At 47.3% G+C, this 18,280-nt stretch overlaps 7 protein-coding genes across 11 annotated transcripts; 4 read left to right on the top strand and 3 right to left on the bottom strand.

Moving 5' to 3' along the window:
• Positions 1–4: 4 nt before the first annotated feature.
• On the bottom strand, positions 5–3,214 carry LOC6617982. Its single transcript, XM_002042254.2, has 2 exons — positions 2,848–3,214; positions 5–2,774 (listed from the first exon to the last, which is right to left on the bottom strand). Exons 1-2 carry the CDS (start codon positions 2,920–2,922, stop codon positions 201–203), a joined length of 2,649 nt encoding a protein of 882 aa, XP_002042290.1. The 5' UTR covers positions 2,923–3,214; the 3' UTR covers positions 5–200.
• A 59-nt stretch (positions 3,215–3,273) lies between these two features.
• Positions 3,274–18,076, bottom strand: LOC6617981 (carboxypeptidase D). Of its 5 annotated transcripts, none has more exons than XM_032725817.1 (10): positions 17,993–18,076; positions 17,597–17,713; positions 6,342–6,623; positions 5,870–6,202; positions 5,621–5,808; positions 5,109–5,150; positions 4,721–5,016; positions 4,469–4,645; positions 4,308–4,400; positions 3,274–3,642 (listed from the first exon to the last, which is right to left on the bottom strand). In XM_032725817.1, exons 3-10 carry the CDS (start codon positions 6,587–6,589, stop codon positions 3,436–3,438), a joined length of 1,584 nt encoding a protein of 527 aa, XP_032581708.1. In that variant the 5' UTR covers positions 6,590–6,623; positions 17,597–17,713; positions 17,993–18,076; the 3' UTR covers positions 3,274–3,435. The 5 variants fall into 5 exon arrangements, with proteins under 5 accessions (XP_032581708.1, XP_032581709.1, XP_032581710.1 ...); XM_032725818.1 differs by having other exon boundaries at positions 5,109–5,138; XM_032725820.1 differs by having other exon boundaries at positions 3,549–4,182.
• LOC6617980 (serine protease SP24D) lies at positions 7,399–8,508 on the top strand. The gene is made up of 2 exons (XM_032725823.1): positions 7,399–7,651; positions 7,938–8,508. Exons 1-2 carry the CDS (start codon positions 7,428–7,430, stop codon positions 8,467–8,469), a joined length of 756 nt encoding a protein of 251 aa, XP_032581714.1. The 5' UTR covers positions 7,399–7,427; the 3' UTR covers positions 8,470–8,508.
• LOC6617979 (serine protease SP24D) lies at positions 9,154–10,390 on the bottom strand. The gene is made up of 2 exons (XM_002042251.2): positions 10,133–10,390; positions 9,154–9,872 (listed from the first exon to the last, which is right to left on the bottom strand). Exons 1-2 carry the CDS (start codon positions 10,354–10,356, stop codon positions 9,332–9,334), a joined length of 765 nt encoding a protein of 254 aa, XP_002042287.1. The 5' UTR covers positions 10,357–10,390; the 3' UTR covers positions 9,154–9,331.
• On the top strand, positions 10,561–11,561 carry LOC6617978 (chymotrypsin-1). The gene is made up of 2 exons (XM_002042250.2): positions 10,561–10,814; positions 10,925–11,561. The coding sequence occupies exons 1-2, from the start codon at positions 10,582–10,584 to the stop codon at positions 11,475–11,477; spliced, it is 786 nt and encodes a 261-aa protein (XP_002042286.1). The 5' UTR covers positions 10,561–10,581; the 3' UTR covers positions 11,478–11,561.
• On the top strand, positions 12,364–13,523 carry LOC6617977 (chymotrypsin-1). Its single transcript, XM_002042249.2, has 2 exons — positions 12,364–12,649; positions 12,917–13,523. The coding sequence occupies exons 1-2, from the start codon at positions 12,429–12,431 to the stop codon at positions 13,443–13,445; spliced, it is 750 nt and encodes a 249-aa protein (XP_002042285.1). The 5' UTR covers positions 12,364–12,428; the 3' UTR covers positions 13,446–13,523.
• On the top strand, positions 13,627–15,216 carry LOC6617976 (serine protease SP24D). Its single transcript, XM_002042248.2, has 2 exons — positions 13,627–14,442; positions 14,498–15,216. Exons 1-2 carry the CDS (start codon positions 14,216–14,218, stop codon positions 15,024–15,026), a joined length of 756 nt encoding a protein of 251 aa, XP_002042284.1. The 5' UTR covers positions 13,627–14,215; the 3' UTR covers positions 15,027–15,216.
• Positions 18,077–18,280: the final 204 nt, after the last annotated feature.

Raw genomic sequence — 18,280 nt, 5'->3', positions numbered from 1 at the left:
CTGATTGCATTTTTGTGGTTAAATTAAATAAATTAATTCGTTTGAAGTAAGTAGTTTATTTGCATTACCAATACTTAACAATTTAGTCTCGCATTTGACCGACACAAGCGTAACCAGTGAATAATAATTAAACAATTTGGAAAATGAGCAATTTAGACGACAGCCAGATGGATAAAACGATCGATGGAGGATTGGAGGAACTACTGCTCCTGGTGAACACCACCTGCCTGTGCAGTCTTCTCAGCGAGTATAACGCCCAGAGATCGAATGAGTGGATCCAGCACCTGTTTCACCTGCGAGCGGGATACCATGTGCAAGGCATCCAGCAAAGCGCGACGCAGTTGCTCATCCCGCGGCGCTGGCTTTGATCTCTCCAGCTGGGCATCCTCGTTGAGCTGAGCACGCTGATAGGCCACAGTGGGCAGTAGGCTCATCGAACTGCTGGTGCCAACATCGGCGGTCATCTGAATCTGGGTTTGCATCTCGTCGGGTCCAAGGGATTGCATATCCATGTCACAGGGCTGTTCTATCTGTCCATTAGCATTCTCACCAGGATTCCCTGTAGTGGGGGCTACATTTTGAGTGTTTCTCGGTCGACGCATCCGTAGCGGTCGCTTCTCCGGCTGCTGACGCTCCTTGGGCACCAGACGCGGTTCGTAGAGCTTTAGGTCATTCAGGCACATCTTGAGATCGTACCGCTCGTGCGATCGTAGCTTCTCCTGCCTGGGCTGGGTGGGTGCCCTCGGGGGCTTCGCAGATCTCTTCTTGCTATGTTTCTGGGCACCCTGGTAATTATTACCCTGTGAGTGACCCTTCTGTAGGCGCCGCATCGCCTCGCGGGCCAATTTGAAGCGCTCCTCCTGCATGTCCTCGATGAAGCTGAGGAATCGGGTGCACCGTTCCTGCAGGCACTCCACCACAGGATCCTGGCGATCCAGCATGCCCTTGTCCAGGCAGCAGTTGGTCATCGTGTAGATCATCTCAATGAGAGCGCTCAGCTTCTGGGGCACCTTCTCGAGCAGGAAGTAGCGTAGTTGCCTCTGGTACGTCTGGATAGACTGCTGCATCAGGCCGTAGACGCAGACGACCCTCTGGCAGGCCTCGTTGGAGGTGGCACTGTTAAAGCTGGCCACCGTGGTGTAGCGCACATCGTCGATCATTCCCTTCAGAGGATAGAGGAAGTTCCTCGAGAAGCGCACGCAAAACTCGAAGGCATTTCGCTGGCGTTTCTGCCGCTCCTGGGCACTGCTATTGGGCACCTGAAGGTGGAGCAGACTGGTCTGCAGCTTGTCCAGCGCGTTGATGATTCGCTCTTGGGTCAGGGTGATCTTGTTGTAGATGGCCAGCTTTTCGAACTTCAGATCCTCCAGGGATTTGCTGTAGACCACCATTGGCTTGGGTTTGCGTCGTTTGTTTAGCCTTTCGGGTGCGGTTACTACTTCCTTCGGGGGATTCGGCGGATTCGGGGTATTAGGTGGATGTTGTGAGCTCTGCGGCACGGCAGCAGGCTCATCTCCGCCACCCGCTCTCAAGGTGCGCCGTGTCCTTGGATTGGGAGCATTCCTTTGATTTCCCGTGGCCAAGACATTAGTCCTGCGAGGCTTGCTAGTCTTCTGAGCAGCATCAACTACCGACGTCCTTTGGCTGCCCCGCCTGAGTGCTGGTGTTGCTTTGGACAGCTCCGATGGTGGCTCCTGGGTTTCCTGACCCTGGGTTCGAAACGTCTCCTCCGACTTCTGCGATGTGTATCTCATGGGCGAGAGACTCTTGAGCAAGCTGAGCCGATGGGGTCGCCTTTCCATCTCCACAAAAACAGGGTGGAGGCTATTCCCGGCGAGATGATCCTTATCCGAATCACTGGACGTGTACTGTGGCTTGGGCTCCACATAGCGCATATAGCCCTGACGATCCGCATACTCGTGCTCCAGATCGCTGTCCTCGAGGAAGAAGGGCACGACTGGCTCTGGCTCCACTGTGCCATGTTGCTCCATGAATTCGTACGCCGAAAGGGAACTGGCATTCTGCGCCTCGCAGACATTCACTTTGATCGCCTGCGAAGCCATCTTTGATGGCAGGATGTACGTCCAGTTGGGCTGCGGCGTATAATAATCCTCGAAGGATACTTGTCCCAGATGGGCCGGCGAACCATCTGCATCTACCCACGATTCCTGTGTCTTCCTCTGCTTCTTCGTCCGAGTCCTTCGCTGTTTGACCAACATTTGTGGACGCGGAGTGGCTTCGGGACTAACTGGGTTAGACTCTCCCAAAGTCTGGAGCTCAGCGCAGACCTCCTGATGCAGTTCCTCCAACCTTTCGTAGGTATGGCCCTGCTGCAAGACCTGCATATGATGATTCTTCTTGCGGCTCGTGCGAATCTGCTTTGTTCGACCCTTGACTGTATGCTTTACAATTCTTGGTGATTCGGAACCACCACAAAGACGAGGCGAAGATTTTGATTGGTACTGAAAGTCGTCTGGCTCACTACCAACATACTCTTCATCATCATTGTCATCATTGTCATCATTATCAATATTATCATTATCATCATTGCAGATGGGATCGGAATCGAGAGACAGCTGGGTGACCACGTCCAAATCGCGTGAGGTCACCATGCTGGTCACATCCTGACCCGGACGACGAACCTTGCAGAATCGCGGCATGCTTTGCACATGGGTTCTGCCCATGTCCCGCTGCCGCTTCATTTGGGCCAATTCGGCACCTCGCATGGCATTATAACGCCTCACCGCATTCGGAATGGATTCCGGTCCAGAGAACTAGGTAACCAAAGAACCAAGTAGTTGGGTCACCATTTGCTTTAGGAACATTTATAAACTGCATCAATCTTACCCGAAACTCAAAGTTGCTCCCTCGACCAGCCGATTGCGAATCAAAATTGCATCCATACATATCTTGGTAGCTCATCTTCCTTGAACTTTTTATACGTCTGTTAAGTGTTAGCGTTTTTCAATCTTTTCACGGATATTGCATCTATATATCAGTGGGTTTTCTTATTTTCGAGGGACCTTAAAACCGAATCGAATTTTGCTCTGAACGTTTTTTCCAAAATAAAAAAAAATTGTAAGAAAAGGTCTGAGATAAGACTTCTGTTGATAGGTTTTGAATGAACGTTCTGATCGACCTAGTTTTCCCAAGTCTACAGCTTGCCATTTAGCTGAGCACAAAATCTGACTGCTTTTTGTCGAGCTGCTCAGTTGTAAAGCAATGTGCATGTTCCCAGGTTAAGTTCCATCCAGTGAAAAGAACACCATTATCTTATAGAATAGATTGCACGGGTTGAACGCTTTATTCGGATCTCTCCATCCCATCTATTCCTGTTCACAATAAATAGTACGACGAAGGTTTCAACTTAAGTTCTAGGCATGCTTAAAATAAAATAAAAAAATCCTTAATGAATATCCTCGAAATCGCCGCTCCTCAGCCGAATATATTCGAGTACAGGCTGTTCAAGCCATTGCTGATGGTCGAGAATATGCCACTGTCGCTGGAGGCGGCGCCCGCGTACGGCGGTACAAGTGGGCGGTAATGCTGGGGCGCCGGAATCGGGCGGTACAATCCACCGGGACCCACTCCGCCACCCACTGGCACTCCGCCGGGACCCATGGGTCCAATGCCCTCCAAGCGCTGTGAAGTCAACAAGATGTTATACGTAGGTGCACAGAGATTACGATTTGGTTCCCTTTCTACATTATTATTACAAGCAACCATTATATTTAATAATAGACCCTTTGCCAGCAAAGGTCAGTGTATTTAAGGGTATTATTTGTCAACTTTTGTCTAAGATTTGTTAAACCAAAAAGAAACTGAGAAATAAGTTTTTGATAAACGAAATGTAATAACAAAAATGTAATTTAATTTATATTTTACGCAATTTAATTTTTATAGATTTTTCAAACTAAAAGTGTTAGATCTTTAAAATATATTAATTTGGAAAGTTAAATTGTTTCATAAACAAAAACCAAAACAGATTACTTGAGCTTTAAGTGAGATGTTCAATGGAGTTTTAGTGGGTTAGTTGCGTAGGTCTAAACCAATTTAGCTATTATTTACACACTCAAAGAAATCGGATCGCCATTATTCTGTTGGCAGCTGCAGCTTTCCATTGACGCGACGATTCACAGTTGAGGATTTTGTGGTGGTCGATGTGCCCGAAGCCAACAGATACTGATTATCGTTAGCGGATATTAAGGGGATTCAAAGCACACAAAAGGGTTAGCCATCACCTTGGATTTTAAGAGCATAGTGCAAGTGGTGACCCCACTTCACCGAGGGTTGCTTGGGTTACCTACCTTTGAGGGCTGCAGCGTCACATTGAGCAGCGTGGGATGCTGCTCCACGATCACGAACTCCACCTCGCGAGGAGCGAAGCCCTCGGCAAAGACCTTCAATATAATTGGCATAGTTAAGTTATACATACATACATATGGTGGTCCTGGCCAGGAATACTCACCTCCACTTTGTAGTAGCCCGGCAGAAGTATGCGCCAGAACTCGCCGTACTTGGTGGTCTGGAAACCCACATCGCGTCCCTTGATCTTGATGGAGGCTCGCTCAATGGGCATGCCCGCCGGATCGAACACGAATCCTTGAACTCCGCGGTGCGCCTCGGCCAGGAATTTGATGAGGGACTTCATGAAGGAAATAAAGAGATCATGGAATAAGTAAACCATGGTATGGTATATTTCAAATAATCATTTACTCACCAGCTGATTGTCCTCCCAGTACTTCTTGAGCTCGTAGGCTGGCGGGAACTTGCAGCAGGATATCTCCAGCGTAATCTCCATGCAGCCGTACCACACGTAGTTGTAGTCCTGCATCCCGCCGGTCAGTGGATACCAGGCGGCTCCGTTGGTGATGCCGTTCTCGAAGGCCGGTGTCGCCGACTTGCAGGCGACGCCCCTGGACATCTTAGCATGGTTGCGGGCATAGACCAGGGACAGGTGCTTGAACACATCGTCGTCGGGCGTCAGCGATGGCGCCGCCGAGTAGGTCTGGAACACTGCGCCCAAAGGACATGTTTGGCGGAACGGAACGGAAAGAGAAGCAAACACGATTAGATGGATCGTTCGGGATCTAAAGTCGCGGACTCACTCGCGCACAGGGCGGACGAACGGCAGATCCCTTTGAGCAGCCATATTGGTGGGAGAGTACAGAATCAGCTTTATCAATCGGAACTCGACTGGGAGTCCAAAGTGCAGCCGCAAGGATAAGACCTCGCAGAACGAAGCTAAGGATGTCCTTGCAGATCGGAATCAAGTTTTCAAACGATAATAGCTCATTCATTAAATCATAACAGCTCATTCACTAAGATCTCTTGATAATGCATAGTCCACAAACATTCGGCTATCTTTAGACTTTGAAAGGCTCTGTTGATAACACCCATCTGGAACTATCTAGAAACCGAGTAATGTGCTTCCTAACAAAGTTTCGGTTGTGACCCACCCCATTCCATATTTTCATATCAGCTGAGAAACATGGGTAACCAAATAAGCAGACAGACATAACTTTATGATCTGTAGATGGGAATAACTTAGGATCTCTTTCTACAAGGACATTTGGAGTAGCAGGATGTGGACATACTACAAACTACTGAGACTACTTACTGGAGTTCGGCGTATTGTCGTACGGATAACTGGCCACCAGGGCACCACCATGCAGGCTTCCACTGAGCACGAACTGAATCTTGGATATCCAATCCTTCACAGAATCCGTTTCCGGCTGACCCCGCTTGTTGTTCTGCTTGAAATAGTCGGGGAAGTTGCGATTCAGATCGAATCCACGAGCATTATATCTATGAAGTAGATAAATAGGATAGATAGGTACAATCTAGGAAATCTCCAAGAGAAACCCACCTTCCTTGGCCACCATCGCATGTGCCCTCTTTGGAAACCGCATAACCATCCGGATTCATTGTGGGCAGGATGTGAATCCGTGTGTTGTCCAGCAGCCATTTGACGTACTGATCCGAATTATAGCTAGTCACGAAGTACTGGATGAGGTGGAGCAGCATCTCCCGGCCGACGGGCTCGTTTCCGTGGATATTGCCCACGTACTTCACATCCGGCTTGCCCACCATGTGCTCATATGGCGACGAGCTGACCACCATCACCCAAAGATCACGTCCCTGGATGGACTTTCCGATGGAGTACAAGGCGGTGAGATTGGGGTACCTCGCACTGGTGGCTCTATTTAAAAATTGCGTGAGTAACCAAAATAGTTAGCAGTATATCTTGTTTAGTTAGTATAACAGGAGTTCTTAATCAATTTTAAATTATATAAACAAATGAAGAAGCTCCGCAAAGGATCTCGGAATAAAGGACTCACCTGAGAAACCTTGTGAGCTCCTCGTGATCGTGGTAGACAAAGTCCAGGTGCTGGGCATCCGGCATGTAGGCCCTGGGCTCCGGCAGTCCCGGCTCCGCGTTCATCTGGTGGTGCTGCATCTGCATGGAGTCATCGGGATTGACCGTCTTCGCATCGCAGAGAAGGAGATGGAGCAGGAGGAGCAGGACGGAGGGCAGCAGGAGCAGCTGCAGGTGGTGGCCGGCAACGAGTGGCGTTCGCAAGATCATGGTCGGTCGGCGGTGAGTCTGCGAATGGTCAAAACTGGCGGTCGGACCGACCATATAATGGGGGCTTGTCTCTGGCGGTGCGAAATGCGGTTCGAAACGAGAGCCAACTGGTTGTGCGGCTGGCCAAATCGAATCGGATCGCCATGGGATGGGATAAGATGAGATGGTGTGGTATGGTATGGTATGGTATGGTATGGTATGGTATGGGATGAGATGAGCTTTGCTACGTGCGAATCGAGATTTGCGATCGTTGGCCCCGGTCGTCGTTTCTGTGTGGCATGCCTCGCCTCAAACGTGTTCGCCCTGGACTATTACCCCCTCCACTCCGGCAGCTGACAGCAACCATCACCCCAGCGGAGTTCGTTGATACATGGCCAAGGAAATGCCCACATAATCGTCATACAACATCTTAATTTACTGGATCCCAAAAATATCCAAGTAAATATGATGGTAATAATCGTAGAAATCAGCCAGTCATTATACCATAACTTTAATTTCATTTTAAAAAATTATTATGTTTTTAAATTGCGACAATAATAGTCCCAATAATAGTATATGATAGACTTATACTTTTGCCATCCCATCCCTATCGCGTTCCCAGAAACTGATCCCCGGAGATACCATTGATACGCGGCTCGATCCCGATAGCTCCCACAAGGCGAGGGCTTGTCTAATCAGAAGGAGTCGCTGTCACCGGATGGCTCTATCTATCCGGCTATCTCTCCGGCTGACAGATAAGATACCCATACCCATGCCATACCCCCTGTACGGGTGGCGAGCCCTATAAGAACTCACGCCATCGCTGCGAGCCCATCAAAAGTCAAGCAAGCGAAGTGCCATGAAGCTGACCCTCACCATCGGACTAATCCTTGTGGCCGCCGGAGTTCTGGAGGCCCAGCCGCAGGGCAGGATCGCCGGCGGAGAAGACGCCGTTCTCGGCCAGCTGCCCTACCAGGCGGCACTCTCCATCGGCGGAAGCTACAACTGCGGCGCCGTGATCATTGGCCAGCGTTACGCCCTCACTGCCCTCACCTGCGTCTGCTCCGATGGCAAGGATAACCCGTAAGTGACCGTAATGGAAATCTGGATTAACTTTTCATAGTTGAAGCGAAACTTGCAGGAGATATGTATCATCAAAGTATTTATGCGACTAAGATCAAGGAGCTTTCGCGTCCAAAACTATTTCTTATGAAAAGACAACGATAAATGAACATTCCAAATATTTATATATATATAGGATATAATTGTTCAAAAGCGAAAGGTATTTAAATTAAGCTACATTGAGTCCTTCTAAAGTTTCTCCCTAAACATACTAGCGAACTATCGACTTAAATTTCCCCTATTTCAGATGGCCTGCTGTCCTGTTCGCAGTGCACGTGGGATCGGTGGATCTCTACAATGGCAAGCAGATTCGCGTGGAGGAGATCACCATCAACCCGAACTACAGCAGCCTGAAGACCGGAATCGCCCTGCTGCGTTTGCAGGAGGAGATTACTTTCAGCGAGATAATCAGTGCCATTCCACTGTCCCAGGACGTTCCGCCCATGGGCGCCCAGGTGGAGGTTTCCGGCTGGGGCCGCACCACCGAGTCCGAGGTGAACATGCACCGCACCCTGCAAATTGGAGCCGCCGAGGTGATGGCACCACGCGAATGCTCCATGGCCAGACGGGATGAGCTGCTGGTTAATGACGACCAAGTGCTGTGCCTGGGTCATGGACGTCGGCAGGGAATCTGCAGTGGAGACATTGGAGGCCCGGCCGTCTACCAGGGCCAGCTGGTGGGTCTGGGTGCCCAGATCCTCGGCGAGTGCGGCGGAATGCTGCCCGAGCGATTCATTAGCATTGCGGCCAACTACGATTGGATCCAGCAGCAAATGTAATAAACCAATGTCGATAGCAAAAGCATTATTAAAAGCTTACGTTTTTTTTTTTATAAGAGGGAATTTTAACTTAACATTATTGTTTAAAAATAGTTTATTAATATTGTGATATCATGTTTACAACACGTATATTAACTAAATAAAACATAGAGTTATTTTTTCATTTTTGTAAATCATGTTTAATCTTTTGGTGGCTTTTTAATTGGTTTTATATACAAATTAGGTTAAAATAATATTGTATCTTAACATCACAGGGTGAAGAAATATTCTTAAGAATTACCAAACACTATAGCTTAATCTAATGAAGTGAAAATTAAACAAATATCGATAGACCAAAAATATAGCCATTATTATGTTGAAATTCGAATTATGTAGCATACTTATAGGAGCTTTATTAGAAATCTTTTAAAACGTTAATGGTTAAGTCATAGATTAATAAGTGGATTCAATGATTGCTGAATCAAATGTAGATACATATATACCAAAATAAGCTGGAATGCTGATAGCACTTAAAATTTGTGACATTGATTGATGGATTACTTCCTATCGGAGAAAACAAAACCTTCTTTATCTTAAACGCACTCGAAGTAAAAGTTTTGTAATAGAAAAGATTGTTGAGTGTAAATCAAAACCGGAAAACCCTACTCTACCTGAACCACTTTAGGTGAAATAGTATCTATAAAATCTGCCTCAGTTGTATTTGTATTTAAAGAGTTACACAACTGATATTTAGAATAATTTATACGATGTTTCCCCTTTACTTAGTATGAAACAACAACTACTATTTTAAGTGGCTCATGAAAGTAATTGTTAAAATGCAATATTCTCATACAACATATCCCTATAAACGACTCGGTTTTATTTAAACAGCGTTTTCGTTAATCCACTCCAGATGCTGGGTCACATCCACGTAGCCATCGGGCTGATCGGAACCACATCCGCTCACGAAGAAGGCGGCAATGCCCACCAATTGGTTGTTGTAAGACGCCGGAGCTCCGGCATCGCCAGAACAGAGTCCGGCGAAATCCTCGGCCACCGGGGACAAACAGAGCAGATCCTCCTGCTGCAGGAACAGCTCCTTCTGGCAATCGGACGCACTCAGACTCTGCCTGGTGGCCACCTGGAGGCCATGGCTGAGAGATCCGTCCAACTGGCTGGATCCCCAGCCGGAGAAGGTGACCTGGGAGCCCGCCGCCGGTCGCTCGGTGGCCAAATCAATCGGTCTCGTATTCGCATTCTGGACCACCGGCGATTGCAGCTCCAGCAAGGCCAAGTCATTAGAGCCAAGTGCATCCGAACTGGAGTAGTTCGTGTGGATTATGATCTTGGACAGCGGCACCAGTTGACCACCGGCCAGGCGCTGAATGCTGCCCGCTCGCACATTGTAGGAAGGAGCTGGGTAGCTAAATGGATGGATTGGGAAATGTATTCTGTTTCACAGGGTTATCCTACACAGTGAAAAAATTATATCAACTTGGCAGTCCTTTTCAATTACTTAATCGGAATTAAAAGCTAAGTTAAGTTGCTTTCAAATTTTGAAAATATTTATAATAAATTAGTAATGTCTTGAAAAGGAAACAATTAGCATCTAAAAATCTACGCAAAAATCGAATTATGTTTTAAGTTTATATAAACTTTTTCTCTCTGTGTAAAAACCATCTACCTCTGCTGTCCACCGCCCAAGCTGACGCAATGTGCCGCGGTGAGGACCCACTTTTCGCGGATCAGAGCTCCTCCGCACACATGGGCGCCATTCCGCCGCAGGGAGATGCTGTGTGGCTGGGAGCCCACCTCCGCCGGCAGTCGACTGGATCGGACCACGCCCAAGGTCACGATGACCAGGAGGAGGAGTAGTCGACTGTGTGGATATGACTGAACCGGACTCATGACTTGTTGGATCTCAACTGAAAGGTGCTCCTGCCGGCCGGCGGGCCTTTATAGAACACCCCGTTTACGACCATGGGTTAGGCAATCTAATCGCCACACGTTTGTTACCCCCATAAATTCAAGTCGCTCTCCTTATCGCCATGCAATGGCCATCGATTAGATCGCTGAGTGGCGCTGACCACCGATCGTTGGGTGATGGACACATTCAGTTGCCAATCCATCGCCATGGCTGATCCACGCATTACTCTGGGCCTCGGCCTGCTAATCTTTGGCCTGATCCTCTTCGCGGAGGCCTCGCCACAAGGTCGCATTCTCGGCGGCGAGGACGTCGCCCAGGGTGAGTACCCATGGTCTGCATCCGTGCGATACAACAAGGCCCACGTCTGCTCCGGCGTTATCATCTCGCAGACCCACGTCCTGACCGCCGCCCACTGTGTGTCCAGCGTGACCATCACCCCGTGAGTTCTAACTACATAATATATCTTGGATTTCCTAAGCATTTCACTATGAGAACTGTATGAATATATTCATCCACCAGTTCTAATCCCAGTTCGTTCTGATTCCCCAGAGTGGATGCCAGCACCTTGGCCGTCCGCGTGGGCACCATTAACCAGTACGCCGGCGGCAGCATCGTGAATGTGAAGAGCGTGCTCATCCACCCATGGTACGGAAACTTCATGCACAATATCGCCATTCTGGAGCTGGCCGAGACCCTGGTCTTCAGCGATCGCGTCGCAGCCATCGCACTGCCCCCCAAAACTGAGGAGCAGACGGAAGATGTAGACGCTGAGCTGCCCAACGGAACTCCGGTCTATGTGGCCGGATGGGGTGAACTTTCGGATGGTACTGCATCCTACAAGCAGCAGAAGGCCAACTACAATACGCTGAGCCGATCGCTGTGCGAATGGGAAGCCGGATACGGCTACGAATCCGTCGTGTGCCTCTCCAGAGCCGAGGGCGAGGGCATCTGTCGTGGGGATGTCGGAGCGCCCGTCATCGATGACGAGAAGGTGCTGCGCGGTTTGACCAGCTTCAACTTCGGACCCTGCGGCAGCAAGTATCCCGATGTGGCCACCCGTGTCTCCTTCTACCTAACCTGGATCGAGGCCAACACCCAGTAAACCTTTTGGTTCGCCACCCAAGGACTAACCTTTATTTTTTTATATATATTTTTTTCATGTGCATAAAGTGTGTTACACCCTCTACAAAAAACAAAAAAAAAAGAAATTGTGTTTTTAACTTTATATGGTTGCTAACTATATGGAATTTAGTGCTGGTCATAAAGCTCCAATCGATAGAATAACATTCAATTGGCGCCGTTCAAAGGTTCTTCAGTTCTTTAGTTACCAAGAAGCCTTGAAACTTGTTTCTAGTTTATGGGATGTCGTCAAGGATTATCTAACAAAACTACCAAGTAAATGGCCACAACAATTGGTCATTATAGTTTATGGAGTCATATATATTACGGAGCATGGCTATTTAACAATACATTTAGATAAAGATCGAAGGAAAAGCCCGTAATAAACCTGGGTTAATCTCCGATGACTAGGCTAAATCTTTATAATCCAGATTTGTTATCGCCAAGCTAAAGATATCAATCAAGGGTTATTCCTACTAAATACGGCAAAATCCCAAGTTTTTTTCCACGCCTGATCTTAGATCATTGTGATATAGCTCACCTGAGTCAGGTGTTACTCATCATTATCTACTATGGATGGTGTTGGACTGTCACTGGACACCACTTGGTCGTTTGGTTTATTTCGACTTCCCTTCCACCGCCTTGTGCAATTTTCTATTTATGTGCCAATTAATCGGTGAAATAACAAGTAACAATAGTCTATAGCGGCATAAAGTTGGCAATGGCGGTGATAAGATTAGATTTTGTCTGATGCCCAAGCCGAAGATAAGGCTTGGTCAAGGAAGTGGTGGAGAGCGTGGGGAGGGAGAAGGTGGAGGAGGTGGTGGTTATATGGAGCTAGTCTCTTATATTCTCGTCGCTGGCATTGCGCATTTCCATTCCAACCGCCGTGGGCAGTAGAACCACCAAAAAAACCAAAGAATACACGAATATAATGATGCAGCCGAGACTTGTGATTTTGGGTCTGATCGGATTGACGGTGGTGGGCATGTGCCACGCCCAGGGACGCATCATGGGCGGGGATGACGCAGACGCCACAGCCATCACCTACGCCGCCTCCTTGCGGGTGGACAATGCCCATGTGTGCGGCGCTAGCATTCTCTCCCAGACCAAGATCCTGACCACCGCCCATTGCGTGCATCGCGATGGAAAGCTGTGAGTACCAATAACAATCTACTAATTTTTTAATTTTTAGACTTATTGATTCATATTTTTAATATGAAGTGGTCTGAAATGTGGTTTGGTTTGTACAACCATAAAGAATATATTCGCAGAGTGTGGGCTGATTTAATGAATCCCATATATAAGTAAAATACAATTTGCTTGGGAATTTGTATTCCCTTTTTGCTTAAACCATTATGGAATTCAATACAAAAGTCTTGATAAAGTAATCTATTATTATTCCCACCAAATCCCAAACAGAATCGATCCCAGTCGCCTCTCCTGCCGCGTGGGCAGTACCAACCAGTATGCCGGTGGCAAGATTGTCAGCGTGGAATCGGTGGCAGTGCACCCGGACTACTATAACCTGAACAACAACCTGGCCGTGATCACGCTGAGCTCTGAGCTGACCTACACCGATCGGATCACTGCCATCCCGGTGGTCGCCAGCGGAGAGGCTCTGCCAGCCGAGGGATCGGAGGTGAGCGTGACCGGCTGGGGACGCACCACTGACGGCACCAACTCCTACAAGATCCGTGAGATATCGCTCAAAGTGGCCCCGGAGGCGACCTGCCTGGATGCGTACAGCGCTCACGGCGAGCAGAGCTTCTGCCTCGCCCACGAGCTTAAGGAGGGCACCTGCCACGGAGACGGCGGCGGTGGTGCCGTCTACGGCGACAAGTTGATCGGACTGACCAACTTTGTGGTGGGCGCCTGCGGCTCCCGCTATCCGGATGTCTTTGTGCGACTCTCCAGCTACGCGGATTGGATCCAGGAGCAGATCGCCTAGATCATACCATCCCGTTTTTCCTTCACATAGCTAGTTCAAAATAGAAACTTTTACCCAAGCTCAAAGCGGGCAAAATGACTCAATAGTTTGATTTTGATAAGGATAAGGATCGGCGATTGCCACTGGACTTGTGGTTAACGTAATAATCGCTAACTAAGCATACTTAGTTATTTATGAGCTCAATGGCATGGCTTTTATAGCCCAGAATTCGTGTCATCGATAAAGTTTTCCGCTTTTAGGGTTAATTTAGGCAAGCTTTACGTAATTTGGGCCTTCAGTTAATTATATAAGGAAATCCAAAACTAATTTATATTCGCTGAAATCTGCTCACTAAACTATCTTTCCTTGGTCTATTGAATGTTCCAAAATCCCAGCCTGACTTTTCTTACTTCTGCACTTAAATACCATGGTAACATAATTGGAATAGCTTATGCTATATGCTAATATTCAATAATTATGCAATAGGAAACATTCAGCAAGTTTCGCATAAGCATTTTTGTGGTTCCTTAACCCTTTTCGCCCAACTTTGGCCTCCAGACTCTTCCCACCGTGCCTTGCACACCCCTTGTAATTAGAGGGGCTTCATTTGCCAATGAAATGGGTTAACTAAACTAAATTAGGCTGCAGCTCGATAGCGACATTGACTTTGACGTTTTAAGGAACTAATGATGATGAGGGTCTTAGATTTGAGTACTATATACATACATATATATACACCCAGTGAATCTTGCAGTGAGCACTGCTTTTCAGTTAGCTAAGCCCAATCAGTCATGTTACCATTCTGGACTTCTCTACTCGTCCTTTGTGCAGCCGGAGTCCTGGCACAAAACGACACCGTGGTGGAACCGCGCATTGTGGGCGGCACCAGGGCGAGGGAGGGTCAGTTTCCCCACCAGATCTCACTTCGTCGACGTGGAAGCCACACTTGTGGTGGCTCCATAATCTCAAAGGACTACGTTGTCACCGCCGCCCATTGCGTTAAGCAAGGCAACAATGTGTAGGTATTGAATGCTCAGAAAATCGCGCTTCTCAATTAGAGTGTTTGCCCTTAGAGCTCCAGCTAACCAGCTGGAGATTCAGGCGGGCAGCCTGCTCCTTTCCAGCGTCGGAGTTCGCGTTCCCGTGGCCACCGTCACCGTGCATCCCAGTTACCAGGGCAATGGCCACGATGTCGCTGTGCTGCGACTGCGCAACTCGCTGACCTTCAACTCCAACATAGCCGCCATCAAACTGGCCACCGAAGATCCGCCCAACGATGCCAACGTGGACATCTCCGGCTGGGGCGCCATCTCCCAGCGCGGACCGCTCTCCAACTCCCTGCTGTACGTCCAGGTGAAGGCTTTGTCCCGGGAAACTTGCCAGAAGTCGTACTTGCGCCAGCTGCCGGAGACAACGATGTGCCTGCTGCATCCCAAGGATAAGGGTGCCTGCTACGGCGATTCCGGTGGTCCGGCCACCTACCAGGGCAAATTGGTCGGCGTCGCCAGTTTCGTCATCGGTGCCTGCGGACGATCTGCGCCCGATGGCTACGAAAGGGTCTCCAAACTGAGGAATTGGATCGCCGAGAAGGCCAGTGTATAAAAAAAAAAACGAGGTCCGGAAATCACGCAAAGATATCACGGAAAATTCCCATGGAAAAGCGGTTTTCTATATATCTTAGACATATTCTTTCACATTAATTTGAGCAACGTAGCAGATTGCTATGTTGTATAATGCACTTAATAAATATATAATATTATCAGCACAGCAAAGAAATTTTAAAGTCTATTATTGATAATAATTCTTAATTTAACTATAAAATAACAACGGTTTTTCCTTTTATATTTTTATATATTAGTTAAGTTCGTGACCCCATTTGTAAATATCTATACTATGATGCGTTTGTATCATTTTCGTGCTATTTAAATCCATATGGGAGTTAGTTGATCTAATGAGGAGTCCCCCCTTATTTTTTTTATTATTTTTTTTATTTATTTATTTTTTTTTTTTTTTTGGGTTATCTCTACATGACTCATTTGCGGGCAAACGGATTGTGACCGCTTTTTAGAACCCACTTGATGGATTGGGAGATGGGTGACTTGGTGGCTTCCCATTTTGGCCGCTTGGCAATTTATTAGAGCGCAACTTTTACCCGCTTTTCCCCGCATTTCCCCGCCGGCCAGTGAAAGTGAAAATGAAAATCAGCTCCGAAACTCGCCCAACTCTTTCTATTATTGCTCGGTAATTTTCCGCTTTTTTTCGGTTTTCAGTTTTCAGCTTTGCTGACTTCTTTTTTTTACCAGGCACTCGGCGTTTAAAGACTTTGTTTTGCTTTTCATTTAACTGGTCTCGCACTTTTTATTTACTTTTCCACAGTTTCCACAGCTTCAGTTTTCCACCGCCTCTTTGTTTTCCTTCGCTCTCTTTTCGGGGCGCAATTATCGGATCGCTGGGGATCGTGGCGTGCCTCCATGGGTTTCGGTCCCATCCCAAAGTAATGCCCCAGGTAAACCTGGCACGATTTGTTCAGTTTGTCCACCCGGCTGTCCATCAATCAGTCCATCAATCTGTCAGTCAATGCGACGCTCGAAATGCAATTCACGGACAAAGTCATCGAACCTTTTGGAGTTGAAGAACTCCATGATCCACGATCTTGGCGGGGATTCGGGGGATTGACTCCCAAATACCTGAATATTCAATGCTCACTCGTGGTTATAACAATTTAGACAATTGCACTTAAATAATAAGCTGCAATTGCATTTCTTTGGAATATTATTGGATTTCTAGGCGCTGACTATATGTATCTGCTTAACATATGATTGCTCATGATATATTGCATAATAACATAGACCTTTTTGGTTACTAAACTTAATTTATAATCGCAAAGTTAAAAAGTATCTACCATTGTGTGGATTTGTCTCAGTGTGGTTCAAACCTGATAAGAAATCGCCGAGTTTATCATCTCCCCACCGCCGTAGTGGCTCAATTTCACCCGCTCCACTTTGGTGCCAGTTCCAAGAAGCCATCCACTCCGCATTGCCCACTTGCACTGGCCAGTTGGAAATCCACTGGAGACGCGAGAGAAACATTCAAAAGTCGAGACATGTCGCGGCGGCAAACAAATTTCTTCTTATTTTGGGCTTCAATTTTGATTAGCATGGAAAGTCAGTGTAAGTGGCTTTTAATGGTCACAGCGATGGCAAAGCCGATCGGCGGGTTAATGGTAACGGGTTTGCCCGAATCCGGGCGTGGAGAAACACACTCATGACTCTTTGCAGTCCGAAGACTGAAAACTAAAGACAGCAGACAGCAGACAGAAGAAGACAGCAGACAGAAGACTGGGGATTCAAGAGTTGCGAGTGGTGAGCAAGGTGGGGGGAGGGGAGGGGGCAGTGGAGCAGGCCAGTTAACCCACTAACCTTGTTAGCTTAAAAGTGGGCAGCCACTGGTTAAAGGCGCGCACCACCACTGTCAAGTTCAATGCTAAAAGCCTGCCAAAAGGGGGAGCACACACCTACGGTCAAGTAAATAGTGACAGTCCAATTTAAATTGCAGATGGTTAGAACAATTTGAATGTTATGAAATATACATTTGTTACATTATTCCACTCTAATAGAAATTGTTATTTCAAATAAATCTTGCTTCGAGGACTAAGGCGGACAACTAAATTTCTTATTAGCATATAGGATATAAATGATTCACAAATGTAAAATCCTTATCACTTTGCGTGGAAATGGAATTTCAGCGTTTATCAGTAAGACATTTTGATGCTTTGTGTATGATGAATTGAGAACATTGTGAGAGTATCCCCATCATCATGCCCCCTGCTGTGCTGAGAAAAGGAGGCGGGGAGGCCAGTGGGCGTGGCGGGGCCTGAGGTCATGCGATGGCCTTCGAAGGAGGCGACATGCGCAGTGGGTTAGTGAGCCATTTGGCTGCTGGATTGTGGCGCTGTGGAGTGGGGGGTGTTTATATAACAACAATGCTGGTGCAGGCCCGCCGACATTCGCCTGCAATGTGACCTTCACCTTGGCAGTGGCGGCCGCAAGGCCGCGCCTGCACCACCCACTTTACACACGACCAGCCCATGTCCGCCCAATCCTCGCAAGGCCTGGCCTTGATCTTAAACTTTCCCACGAGAAAACAGACGGTATTCGGTATTCGGTATTCACCTGATTTCTTGCTGCTGCCTTTTGGATTTCCAGTTTTCTGCTCGACAGCAATTTCTATTATTATTCTTGCAGCTGCCGTTGATGTTGTTGTTCTCGTTGTTCTTCGCACCTTTTTTTCTGCAATGGGAAATTTGCATAAAATATTCAATCAACTTTCATTGTTCCAGGCGGCTGCCTTTGCCGGGCTTCAATTTCGAGCACATAAAAAAAATGCAAACAAACAGAAAGCAAAACAAATTCCGTCTTTTTTTTTTTGGGTAGTTTCTCTTTGCGCCTACGCGATTAAAGAAATTAGCACTGAAAAATTGTTGAAACAAAAATGTCGCGAGTGTTTGACAAATCAAAGGAAGATTTACGCGTTTCAATGGATTCTTCTCTTCATCTCATCGAGCTTACACTTTCCAAAAAAACCAGAATGAAATCGCAGAGAGAGCGAGTTTTCAAAACGCGTCCGATTGCCAGCGCCGTTTAAGTTCGACTGAGTTTGTGGCGCGTTGTTCGTGGCTACGGAGGCCAGAAATCAGAAATCCAGCCGCCAATGCTGCGACCTCCAATCGGGCTGGAAAAGGGCTTCAGTCACGAAAGTTTTCCTTCAAACAACAAATAATTTATTTTACTGTTTAAAATTAATTTCTTGTAATTTTTTTCCTTCGTTTTTGTATTTTTAAAATCAAATTTTGTGAA

This window comes from Drosophila sechellia, chromosome X (genome assembly GCF_004382195.2).
Source record: "Drosophila sechellia strain sech25 chromosome X, ASM438219v1, whole genome shotgun sequence".
In the NCBI taxonomy this organism is placed as follows: domain Eukaryota; kingdom Metazoa; phylum Arthropoda; class Insecta; order Diptera; family Drosophilidae; genus Drosophila; species Drosophila sechellia.
Note: the sequence above shows the minus strand (reverse complement) of the source record. Positions and strands in the feature narration are given on the sequence as shown.